Genomic DNA, 13,814 nt, shown 5'->3' with positions numbered 1-13,814 from the left:
TAAATATATCTGATCAGAAAAAGGACAAATTAATACCATGTTACAAAATTTGAAAAGAATATGAATGTGATGCAATACAGCCGTCAGATTGCTCATTGCAGAATTATGAACTTCACACTCATTCAGCAAAGTTAGACATGTAGATTAGTTAATGTGAGTGTTGAATATAAGTTGTCCATATGTTTTGTGTTTGTATTCTGATTCTAGTTAACATACATTTTGCCCATTTGCGAGAAGAATTTTGAACAGCTGCAGAACCAGGTTGTTTTAAAAAAAAAAAAAAAATTTCATAGAGTGTATTGTAATTATGCAATTACTATATAGATTAGGCTTTTTATGAACAGATTACATTTATTACCACTTAAATAAGCAACATTTATGCTTATACCACTCTCAAGGTTGGCATGTGTGTTGATATGTCCACCAAAACGACCATCTAAACAAACTTGTTACTGCTACTCCTCCTGAACGTAAAGTTGTTGCTCTTTTGAGGTTTAACACCATTTATCGGCACTAGATAGGCTGTACATCATGGTCAGTATACCTGGTGAAGGAAGACCTCGGGAAAACCCTGGGAAGAACCAGAATGTATGGTTATGATGTTTAATTTAGCCACCACAGCAGGCATCTTGAAAATCTTATTGCTACTCTTTCTGAATGGAAAGTCATATTGACATGGCATTTTCACCAACAAAGCTTTCTTCGTATATTAGTTAATTCTAAGTAAACATGGTGCTGATCTGATGTCCACTATGGCCATCACTTTAGCCATCTTAAAAATTATAACTCATCTTGAATGGGTAACATGATATCAACATGTGGTTTCTGTTAAAAGACTAGTTGGTCTTTAATGAAAATGGTACCACTCAGAAATCCATTATGCCCAATGTGGTGGCTTTTTAAAAATGTTATCACTATTTTTGCTGAATCTGCATGGGGATTTTACTCCAAGACTTCTTATTGTATGATGTAATAATTGATAATAAATAAAAACGGTGCTTTCAATATGGCTGCCACCATGGTTATCTTAAAAATCTGGATGGCTTGTAATATGAATATTGTGCTGTCACTGAATGGCTTCTAGTTGGTCCTTGATGGAAATGGTGCTATTATGATATCCATTGTGGCCAGCATTTCAGCCATCTTGAAATTCTTGCCATTGTTACTCATCCAAAATGGAAAGTCACATCAACATTTGGTTTGCACCAGAAGACTTCTCATGATGCCTAGTAGATCATAAATGAAATTGATGCCAAAGTGATCTCTTGTATGTCCACCAGAGCAGCTAATTGTCAATCTGCTTATCACTGAAAAAACATCAGTGATGGTTCCAACACTCAGCATTTCAACAGAAGAAATAGTCTTATTATCATGAATTCTTGCAAATTCTTTTTGATCAACAGATTATCAGTATCTTCCAGTGACTCTTATTAAGTAATATCATGGATGAATGGGGAGTTTTTGGTTCTGTCTCAGCATTGATTTTCTTGTAGGATTTGCTTTTTTATCTGATGGTATTTTTCAACTTCATCCGAGACAAGCTAGACCTATGTTATGAAGATATGTCCTTATTTTACTGCTTAGGAAGTGTCACCTGAAATAATATTATGTTTGGCCTCTCATTGTAGCAATTAGCTCAATAGGTAGAGCATCAGACCCAGTGTGGTGGGTTCTCTACCTACCCAGTATGGATCAGCTGCTTTGGTGTATCCATGGGAAAGGCAATTAGCACCAATTTGTTCAACATGACATAGCTAGTAATGATGTAGTAAAAGTGTTATTAACACCAAACAAAACAAAAAGATTCAAATAAGCTCCAATTTGTTCAATATGACATAGCTAGTAATGTAGTAAAAGTGTTAGCAACACACAAATAAACTAATAAACGCAATAATAAATGATGGTTAAAAAAAGGGTTGGGCCAGTTATTTTGTGCTAATGTGAAGAAAGAAAGAACTTCTTACCCCATGTTGCAGCTGCAGTTAATTTCTCCATACATCCGTCATTTCATATTTTGCAATTCAGCAGATATGCTTAGTATTATGCAAATTTAGTTGTGAAATTGGCATCTGCAATAGAAACAGTTATATTTCATGTAGAATAATAACCCCAAATTTTGTATGTCAGTTTACTTTGTCTTAGCGGAGTTTCTTTTTCTTCTTCGTACCTCTTGCCACCTTCACCCCATTGTTTAACTTGTATGGTATTAGGTATAAGCTGAACACTTCATATCTTTCAATAATTCTCTTGAACAAATTCATATGTATTCTAAGGAAATCTCAAATATTCCCATCATATTTAATTAGTGTAGTGATGATCATTCATTCATCTTTCAGTCTATTACATTTCTGGATATTTAAGTTCATAGATGTTTAAATATGACCATATTTGAAAGAGATAATAGGAAACTAAGAGCCGGACTCTAATACACAAAAACATTGCAACTGAGCCACACTGCATTTCTCAGTCCATATTATAAGTTCTAAATTCGTTTTTTGTACACAATCAACGTAAAAACATTTGCATTCAGAAGTTATTGTTTCTTTTCAAACATTGGTGCTGAAAAACATCAAGTCTCAGCACATTTCTGACAGGCTACTGTTAAAAAGCATAGCGGCAGACTTCAGAGTCAAAATGTTGCTTCCCGGCTGGTGCTTGATGATAGAGTCATTAAAAAGTGATGAAATAATAATAATCACTTTGTTTATTGTATGAACAGCCATTGAGAGAAAGTTGACGTCAATACTCTGTAGACGAATTAGGCACATTGTTAAAATTATCATACTCTCAAATAATAGTAATATTCTAGGTTGAATGGTTGAATGATAAAAGTATTTGTATACTGTAGCTTTTTTAATGTTATTCATACAATTTGAAATACATCAGAATATTTGACAAGTTCATTTGTGAGCAAGTTATACACTGTTGAGATGATTTTGAATTTGATTCACTGAGCTTGTTACAACTCTTTCTTATCAGGATTTGAATAGTGCTTTGAATAGGTAGGCAGCTTCTTATACCTATCTTGAATCGGGAATAGTTCATTCAGAGATATACGAGATTGACAATGAATGAGATTGACACGTATTAATGAAGTGATCTAGGCATGATTAGCTGAAATTATGACCACACCACTAGAGAGAATCTGGGATCTGACTTTGAGCAAACTTTCTAAAAAGAAATCTCATCAAGATTCATCATTAATCTGGATTTAGACGAAACCACTCCTGTCTAGCTGTACTAACAAAACGCATTGTTTTAAGATTGCCTGCAGTGGACAATGGAGAATTGATTGGGACTATACACCTGAACGTTAAGAAGGCATATGTGTTAGTTGACCATAATTAATATATTTAAATGAAAACTTCAAAGGTACAAATATTTTGACTTATCACTCTCATGGTTCAGATCATAGCAATGTAACCGAGAACAAAGGAGTTAAACCAGAATCATATATTAATCATATTGTTTATAAATAACCTGCGCTGTATGTGCAACATTAAAACACTGATATGTGTGCTAATGATACTACTTTGCATAAGTCAGATGCTATCATTATAACTTGGAACAAAAACAACTTGAGTAAAAATTTATTTCAACTTGAATATTGGTGCTCACTGGATAACATGGTTTTTTTATGAATTCCCTATAAATGAAGGTATATTATTGTTACTTGGAAGTAACAAGATTATTAGTGAACAGATAACAATCTTCATCTGTATATCTTATAGTCAAATGGAAAATATTAGCTAAACAACTGTCTAGACTGGTGTAAGCAAGGGAAACCCATTGGCTCTGTAGAAAAAAAAAAAACAACTCAAAAATGTATCTTTTACAGGAGATAAAAAAAATGTGTCTATCACTCAACTACATGAAATTATTGTATAGTGCAATCATTCTTCTTCTTTCGGACAACTGCTGTACAGTCTGGGAAAATGCAACTAATAGCAATATTGAAATAAGCCATAAATTTCAAAAGAAGGCAATAATTTACCATTTGATACACCATCCAGAAATTTATTCTTGAAATTGAAATGGCTTAAATTTGAATAGAGATTACCCGACCAAAAGTCCATGTTAATGTTCAAAGTAAAGAATGAACTTTGTCCACAAATATCTGCATAGTATGTTTCAATTAAGTCAGAAAAACAGTACCAAGGACTGCTCGCCTTATTACGCGAAGGATTTTGTAAGCTTTGAAAATGGTAGAAGTTGTAAAATAAAAACAGTACCAACATGAAGCTCCAAGAAGTCTTTCTTGCTCATTGAACTTTTATAGTTTGCAGCATCTTCATATAGCTTTTGACTCAACTTTTTCTTAAATTTGTCATTTAACGTTAGTTTTATTATACTCTTTATTACAGGTGCAACTGGCCCTAACAAATGTAAGTTGTCAGTTTTAATTCTCTCTCTCTCTTTCTCTCTCTCTCTCTCTCTTATGGTTCAAATAGTGGAGACCAGATGACAGCTGCTGTTGCAACACTGAACAACACCATCTCCAGCTTGTTACTGGACACAGACTCTGTTTTAACTACAAACATTACAGCCATACCTAAATCATACCTTGAAAACTCATTGTTTTCACTTTCCAAACACAGGAACATAACAACTGTCAAACCTATTGTTTCATATGAACACTGTAACGATATTTGAAAAAATACGGAATCCCAAAATTTACATGTAAGAGAATATGATACATGTTTTTTTGGTATCAGTCAATGACTCAAAAGTCATCATGAAATTATTAGATGTCTCACTGGTGGGAATTTTGTTTAGAAAACATTACTTCAGAAAAATATAAAGTATTTGTTTTATAAACATACAAAGCATATAAACATAGCATTTGTTTTCAGATTTTATATTGCTTCATTCATGGTACTCCATTTTTTTTTTAATTTCTCATTTAACATTGCAGTTTTATTATACTCTTTATTACAGATGCAACTGCCCCTAACAAAGGTAAGTTGTCACAGTTTTAATTCTCTCTCTCTCTCTCTCTCTCTCTCTCTCTCTCTCTCTCATGATTCAAATAGTGGAGACCAGATGCCAGCTGCTGTTGCAACACTGTACAACACCATCTCCAGTTTGTTACTGGGCATATATTCTGTTTTAACTACAAAAGTTACAGCCATACTTAAATCATACATTGTATAAAAACCTCTTTGAAAACTCATTGTTTTCAGAGTCACTTTCCAAACACAGACTCCTCAGTTCATGATCACTTAATATCCCAAGTCTCACAGATGCATGTTCTTACACAGATTTAAAAAGTATAGTGTGGGGTTAGCAATCTCATTGATATTAAAGGGTGGTGAGGGATGAGATAAAGTGACCTTGTTTCTAATTAGAAGATTCCATATATGAACTTAAAGTATGATATAAATTAAAACTGTATTTATTACTGGTAAAGTATGTGCAATGAAAACTCTACAAGCAAGCTTCAAAACATATAATCCATCACTTGATAGCTGCATCATTAACATAAATGTAGAAGAATTACAATAAAGAAGCAATATCGTGTCCCACAAATAAAGATTATGCTGTAACACACATGACACCCAGCTTTGATGGATTATTATTTGTATTTTGGTTATCAATGTCTAGCAGATCATTGACCATGATGTTAAAGTCGGGATAAAGAGAATATTAAAATATGAAATTAATGGATGGAATAAATAGAGATCTGATTAGAGATGTAAATAAACATATACCACATATACAGAATGTAACAATTTAATTAATTAGATGAAAAATAAAATTGTACAAGACCAATTGTAGGATGCGTATCTACCAGATAAATAAATTAACTCAAAAGTTCTAAGATACAGTTATCAGTTCTGTTTTATCACAAAATCAAGTGAGCTTTTTGAACTTTATGTCAACATGTCAGCATAACTGATAACTGGTTATGGGTCACTCTTCAGAATAAACACAGCTTGTTGTCAACTTGCACAAGAACACTCTTGTTCTGACCTATTTTTTTTTTTTTTTTTTTTTTTTTTTGATTACTGCCTTTAGTTGTCTCGCATCTTATCCAGGTCATTCACTTTTATGTTCAGATGTTCACTCAATGGAAGTTATTTTCCTCTGAAAATAAAATAAATGCCACCTAGATTAATGTTTGTTGCTTTATTTCCTGAAATGAATTAATATTCCACTCTCTTGTAGTCAGAAATATCCAGTATCGTATTTCACAATAGACACTAACTGCTAATTGGTTTTAGGTCATAACTTTGCATCTAGTATAAGGAATACCATATTTTTCTACATTCATTCGCTTCTCTTTCCAGAGACAATTAACATAGTACAGGAAAATTAAGGCATTCCTCCAATAGAACTGGTTAGCATTACTATTTGATCAATAGCTTAGCCTAATCTCACTTAGTGACATTTAACCCGCTGCAGTGTGAACTGTAAAACATTATCTTAACTAAATGTTGGACACATGCACACATACAGCTGATCCATAGATACCATATAGCCCACAACACTGCTAATCACAGCAGTTGTTTAAGTTCTTAAAATATTTTTGATCTTTTTAGATATGGAATATTAATTTTGTTACAAAATATATTTTAGCACAGTCACTTAAAACACATTTGCAGTAGATAAATGAAATTGCATTGGCATATTTGTATTCATATGTAGAGGACACAATAATTACTTTACAGATATGTGTTGAGTATTGAGTTTAAATAAATGTTAAACTGTTTTTTTTATCAAAATCAGGTTATGGATATATTTGATGAATACATTAAAGTTACACTGAAGTTGGAAATGAAAATAAAAGAGGACATCATGCCATAAATGACACAGATATTCTCTGAAATTTAGGACCCTTTCAACATATATCAATTTTAAACATGAAAGGGACAGTAACTTTAATCAGTAAACTTCTCCTTTTCCGGTTCAGAAAGTGAAAAATAACATATTTTAGACATACAATGAGTTACAGATTTTTTTACTTTTGATATGTTCCCTCTCTGTAACCAGGAAGATCTGACAGTGTAGTGTTACAGCCCAAGACGAAATGTATTGTATGAGGGGTTGATACTAATTGCACCAACAACAAAAAAAAACAATTGCATATTCACAGATGTGTTTTAATAGCAACTAGCCATTAACCCTTTCCCAAGCACGGTATTGCTCTCAGTTGCCACAAGTTAGACCTCAATATGTATATAGTAATTTGTGTTTTAAAAATATAATCTGTGAAAAGTACTTTCTAATTACATTATTTTAAATGAATATTTTAACTGCATTGTTTGCATGATTTTCTTAATAAAATCAGTTGAAAACCGTAAGTGGACCAATTATGGTTGACATCACAGTGTTTTGGAAACGCCACTCATTAGAGTTGCAAGGGGCAGTAAATTGCAGCTCATAGCAAAAGAAGTTTATGCACTCCAACCCCAAATTTATGCCTTCATTTTTAATGTCAGGAGGTCATTTTTGATACCATGTGATGCTCAAAGTCCTTTTCCTAGTCGATAATTCTGCAAAACATTATATACTAAACAGGGTAATGCAATTGAAAATGCTGTCATCTGAGCCATTTTTGAGATATTCTACTTGCCCTGAACCCACATGTTTACTGTTATGTGGGGCTAGCTCTTCTTCATAGCCAACTATTGGTTATTTCACTATTTACATGCTGCAGAGTAACTATGGGAGTACATGCCTTGCATCAGTATAAAGAACAACGCAAGCCCAAAACACCAAGTTCACAAATATATCCATATCATTAATTAGTAAACAATAAGAGTTGAACAAGTCACACCATATATAGCCTTAATTTAGTAAATATGATAAGGGTCTGTTTTATAAAATCATCACGCATGCCACCTAGATTATATGTTTTCATCGATAGTTAGGCAAATAGATTAAGGAAACTATTGTTCATGGATAGCAAATTCTAAATAATTTGTGATAGAAGATTTAGCATAGAAATGTAAACATGTAGGTCAGAAACATATTAAACAATGCTATGTTGTGGAATTCCAAAAGTTCTGCAACTTGGTAAGGTCAAGGATGTTTGTAAACATTTTATTTTTGTGAAAATGTGAAAACAATTGTGAAGCAAATGCTATTTATACAATGCATGATGTTAATATAATTATTTAGACAAATTATAAACCAATGAATTTGCAATCCTATCAGTCATTTAATGTAACGAAGCTAGAAAGTAAGCTGTTATTTAAGAAAATCCTTCTCTTTCTGAAAATAGATATGATGTGTTCTTGGATGTGTTGATTCAGTTGGAAAGAAAGGTCTAGTTAGGTCATATAGTTAAAGTTTAAGTTTGTTGCCTATGAAGGGTCTAGTTAGGTCATATAGTTAATGCTTCAGTTTGTTGCCTATGAAGGGTCTAGTTAGGTCATATAGTTAATGCTTCAGTTTGTTGGCTATGAAGGGTCTAGTTAGGTCATATAGTTAATGCTTCAGTTTGTTGCCTATGAAGGGTCTAGTTAGGTCATATAGTTAATGCTTCAGTTTGTTGCCTATGAAGGGTCTAGTTAGGTCATATAATTAATGTTTCAGTTTGTTGCCTATGAATAGTTTAAGTAATGTTTATTTGGCAGTTGGGATGAACAGTATGGTATGAACTTGCTTGCAGCTTAGCTCGATGTACATGTTACAGGGGGTTGTTTCAAAGTAATTTAGAACTCTTCTTCTAACATTTTATGCAGAACTTTCAGAAAGTAAAACAAATGTATATGGTAATTAATCAAGCATTTTACCAACTTACAAGACTATGATCACATTATTTATATTAGTTAAAATTAATTATAATGTGCTCTTTTAAAGTCATATCGCAAAATACACTGCATGTGTCTCCATCCAAACATACTCTTTCAAGTGTGAATACAATGGACATGAATCTCCATCCAGACATACTCTTTCAAGTGTGAATACAATTGACATGAATCTCCATCCAGACATACTCTTCCAAGTGTGAATACAATTGACATGAATCTCCATCCAGACATACTCTTTCAAGTGTAAATACAATGGGCATGAACATAATTAATGTTATACTTGTACAAGTATGTTTATAATAAACATATAATAGATTTGTTTTCTTTAAAATAAAGTGTCATTTAAACTATATATTTCTTGTTTTGCTCCAACTTCTCACTACTCTGTTCCACACAAGAAGTAGCTCCTCCCTAATATTCAAATCTAGCTTGACCCCTGAATGAGTGATTGTTTGAATTCCTCTGGCTTCATTACATAGTGTAATTAGGTAATGGAGATGAATGCAGTAAAAGCATAGCTATTGATGATTATTTGCATACTCAGTATTTTCTTCATAATGCAGGTTCTAGACAAGTTCAGTATTACCTGATGCATAAAACCATTAACATAAATGGCATACCTTGACCTGAAATGATGGGTCTATGGTCACTTAGTTCCTGCTGTTTTATAGCCTGAAATAATAGGGTTATGGTCACATGATTTTTACTGTTTTGTAACCAGAATGACGATACATTTTTATTACAGGTACAATTAAACTTATCATAGGACTTGGCTTCGGCATTATAGGAGTTACTTGCATTGTCTGTATCGTGATCTTGGTTGAGATAGGTGAGTTATTTTGCATAATCGCTTCTTACGTATCTCTTACGAAAGTTTCTCTCATTTGCTTACAAAGCAGTGACATAATGTACTGTTCTAAATATTGAGGTAAAACCTATAATTAAAAAGAGATGAATTTTAATAGTATTGATTTGTTCAATGAAAATTACTTTATATGCACAGCGTAACATATTTACCTGTATAACATTGCCTTATTAGATTCAATACCCTGACATGCTTTAATAAATGCAGACTTGTATAGCACACCTACCTACTATTTTTGGTTTAGGCATGCATAAAAAATGTAAATTAGAAAGTGTGCAGTGTCTTCACTCTTTTTCCCTTGACCCATTATTACTGCGTATATCATTGTGTTATTGGATCTTATGATGGAGGCCTTGTGTTTTATTACCACTTAACTTGGTGTGTAAAATTAATAACAAAATCAAATTTAGCATTTGTTTTTTTTGTTTTTTGTTTTTTTTTTCATTGCAGCCATATTGAGAGAGAGAATGTGCTTTCAAAATGGAGAGCTCAAAAGATAGACAACGTGGCTAACTCTTGTAGCATATACAAATGCCTAATGGGAACACTGAGTTTTACATTATGGTTAAAAGATATGATGAGTTTCAACCCAAAGAATTAAGTTAATCAATATTAAACCACGTATATGAAATATTAATAATTAAGATACCCATATATTAAATTTTGAATGCTCTGTGCTGATATTATGTGCCATATCTTAATGAACTGTTGTAACACCTGGAGCTGGTAATAGGCTAAATATAACACATGCACCTGGCAATATGTTGTTACACCTGGTTTGGCCATTTTTAATTCATAGTGCATAATCAATGTTAACAGTTTTCATGACATCATAAGTCCATTAAAATATGACAGTTACTTGAAATGCCTACATCTGGTGATAGGTTAATTATTATGCCTACATCAGGTAGATTAATTGTTTGCTTTGCTGGGGCTGTTCATGTAGTTATCAATTTTCAAGATTTATGTCTTTGTTAAACCAGTGAAATATGTAGCTCATTTCTTAATTGGATTTGTTTTGAAGGTTAGATTTAAAATTAAAATTGTTTCATGTTACATCCTTAGATGCACATGGCTGACAAACACCATATGTATACATTTAGTAGCCCTGGAAACACTGGTCAGCAAAGCCCTGATTTCCATAAATACTCGCAACAGGATTTTTCTGCTGATAACCCCATGCAGGGGCCAGTACAAAGAATAGGGGTGGGGTAATAAATGAACAAAGAGATCCTAAATATATCTATTATAGTATGGAACGTGCAGATCATTAAACATGAACTTCATCAACTGACCAAAACATAAAAATTAACTCAAGTCTGATAAACTTAGACATGTAGATTTTTGGGCAGTAGTATATTACTCTGATACTATGATCTAATTAGCCTATCGTATTTACCGTATGTTTTCGTACTGCAACAAATAATTACTTTTTTGTTGTCCGAATACATATTAAATTATTTAATTAGGTGTCCGAAAACATACAGGTGAAGATAGATTTATCCCCCTCCCCCGTGTCCGTAACGAAGTTACCGTTAGCTCACATGACGACGTGCTGCCATGAAGTAAAACAAGTATTTTGTCAAGCACCACGGAAAGGATAATGAATGAAAAGCAGGCATTACTTGCCTATTTTGTCTATGTGATACATGTCCATCCACCAGAAAACACAGCCATACATGTATTAGAGCCACGATTGTGTGCGTATTTTCCAAAAGAACCGCCATATTACTAACCTTGCAATCCAGTTTAACCCTCTGCTAATCAGTGATCGTTAAAATCTACATTACAAATGCACGCAAGCTTAATTTCTGTGTAATTAAGATATTAATGCAAACTAAATAAAAAGATTTTGGAATTATAACTCTTAAGATATTTATGACAGAAACATTTTAGCATCGAGAGTAGAAATACGTGTACATGTATGATGGCTAATCTTAGAGCACCAAGGGTGAAAGGCTTCATATGGGGTGAATGTTGTATGCACGAATAGGAAGGGTAAAAATAACAAGCAAGTTGCAATATACGAGTCGGCGTGATTAATATGTTGGTATTGTTTTTAAAATAAAGGTGATCTATTTGTTGTGGTTCTCTCTTTTTTTCCCCCACCTAGCCGAGCGTAGCTTCAAAATGAGTAGAGCTTGCTGACTCGAAACAATCGACTGCTCAAGGATTGTTTTGATGTATGTCGGAGATTTCAAGGTGTCTGGCTGATAATTGTTAATAATATAACTTGTGGGATTTCTTTGACAGGTGTGTTCGGAAATAAAATGCAGCCATCTGGATTTCATTAAAAGAGCACACGTTGTACCGAACATTTAGCACCCACAATCAATATTTATCGTCTACAAAGAGGTTTACTACCTGTAGACCAATAACTATGCTTAAACCTTGGTATATAATGCCTCAGGGATAAGGGGTTTGTTTTGTTGCACAATGCCAATGAATTTTACTACTCCATGCCGACTCTCTGATGTATTGTTTAATGATATAAAGCAGGGGTCTTGGTTTCTAATCAAAGCCATAACTGTCACACCTGTTTGAAGTGGTTTCTTATGTAACAATGTCTACACTGACAACCAATCATATTTTTGTTAGCCAATCTAGCTATTAAAATATAAAGTAGAAATAAAATACCCACCAATATAAAAGGTTTATATACTGGATAGCTGTCGTTGTGAAACATAATATTGTTAGTACTGTAATAATTTTGATGAATAAGTTTATCATACGTTATGCAACAAACGAGGAGGCAATGCCTAGTTCGTGGAGGGACTCTCCCTTGCCCAAATCGTCTCCAAAGAGGCCAGTAGGCCGTCCACAGAAGCGACCTCGAATAATGATTCTGAGGATGCATCACAAAAAGAACCGCCTACGAAGAATGCTGCTCTAGATGACGAATCTGATTATCTTGAACCCGAGAGTGCTCCACCCAGTTCTGTATGTGGTCACTATAAACATTATACATTAAAGCAAAAGCAGGATATCGTTAACAATGCAAAATGTCTGGGAATTAGACCTACAGTAGACAAATTCAAGATTCCGAAATCCGCGGTGAGTACCTGGATGAACATTGACTTTTTTGCCGATCTGAACTTGAACGGACATTTGAATAAGTGTGGACGACCCATTTCATATGGACAAGGTATGGATGATAAGATATCTCAATGGGTGCTCATTCAGCGTGACTTACAAATTCCAGTCAGTGTAGAGGGAATATGTATATATGCCAAGGAGCTTGTCTCAACAGAATTTCCGGAGAGCAAATTCCATGCCAGTCGTTCGTGGGGACAGAGTTTCATGAAACGACATGGGTTTGTGCTCAGAAGCAGGACCTGTCTTGCCCAACGTTTACCCAAGGATTTGGAAAAAAAGATTGCTTTGTTCCACAAGTTTATGATGGATAGACGTGAGGAGGACGAGTTTGACAATAAGTTTATTATTAACATGGACAAGACACCGATGTACTGTGATCTTGTGCCAGGGAAAACTGTGGACAAAGAAGGAACGAAAAGCGTTTTGATCCGTACAACTGGAGCGGAGAAGAGACACATTACCGTCGTTTTAGCCATTGCAGGTTCTGGCGATATTACCCCCAATGATTATTTTCAAGGGAAAGAGACATCTAGATCTGAAGGCACCAAAAGGTGGATTATCGCAGTTCAAAAGAAAGCATGGATGGACGAAACGATAATGCTGCAATGGATTGAAGAAATTTATTTGCCATTCACCAGAAGAGATCGATCACTTTTAGTCATGGACTCGTTCCGGGCTCACATCACTGATGACGTGAAGAAACAGTTGCAGCGCGGAAATTTTGTGCCAGCAATAATACCAGGAGGCTGCACATCCAAATTGCAACCTCTTGAATTGAGCATCAATAAACCTGTCAAGAGCTACCTCCGCCGCAGCTTGACGAAATACATCAGGGATGCTACGAATGCATTAAAATCATCTAATGAAAGCAGCAACGGACGGATCAAGACAGACAGCAAACAGATTATTGGACTGGGTTGTAAATGCCATGGACACATTAAAGGAAAAGCGGACAATGATAATGAAATCTTTCAAGGTGTGCGGCATCAGTGTCAATCTGAGCGGAAGTGAAAACGTGCTGATCAGAAATGACAAACAATTAAACAATATGGATGATGATAGTGATACTGAATTTGAGGGCTTTTCGCCCGAGG

The 13,814-nt window shown here is 34.1% G+C and overlaps 1 protein-coding gene across 1 annotated transcript in view; it reads left to right on the top strand.

The window, feature by feature from the left end:
- The window catches only part of LOC149782376 (uncharacterized), a 145,254-nt gene that overhangs the window by 110,231 nt on the left and 21,209 nt on the right, over positions 1-13,814 (top strand). The window contains exons 9-11 of the mRNA XM_089933765.1: positions 4,365-4,385; positions 4,939-4,959; positions 9,505-9,588. Coding sequence (XP_089789891.1) covers positions 4,365-4,385; positions 4,939-4,959; positions 9,505-9,588 — 126 coding nt within the window. The remainder of the gene's footprint in view (positions 1-4,364; positions 4,386-4,938; positions 4,960-9,504; positions 9,589-13,814) is intronic.

This window comes from Sinohyriopsis cumingii, chromosome 15, assembly GCF_028554795.1.
Source record: "Sinohyriopsis cumingii isolate HCF-2022 chromosome 15, ASM2855479v2, whole genome shotgun sequence".
In the NCBI taxonomy this organism is placed as follows: domain Eukaryota; kingdom Metazoa; phylum Mollusca; class Bivalvia; order Unionida; family Unionidae; genus Sinohyriopsis; species Sinohyriopsis cumingii.
This window is presented reverse-complemented; position numbering and strand designations above follow the sequence as displayed.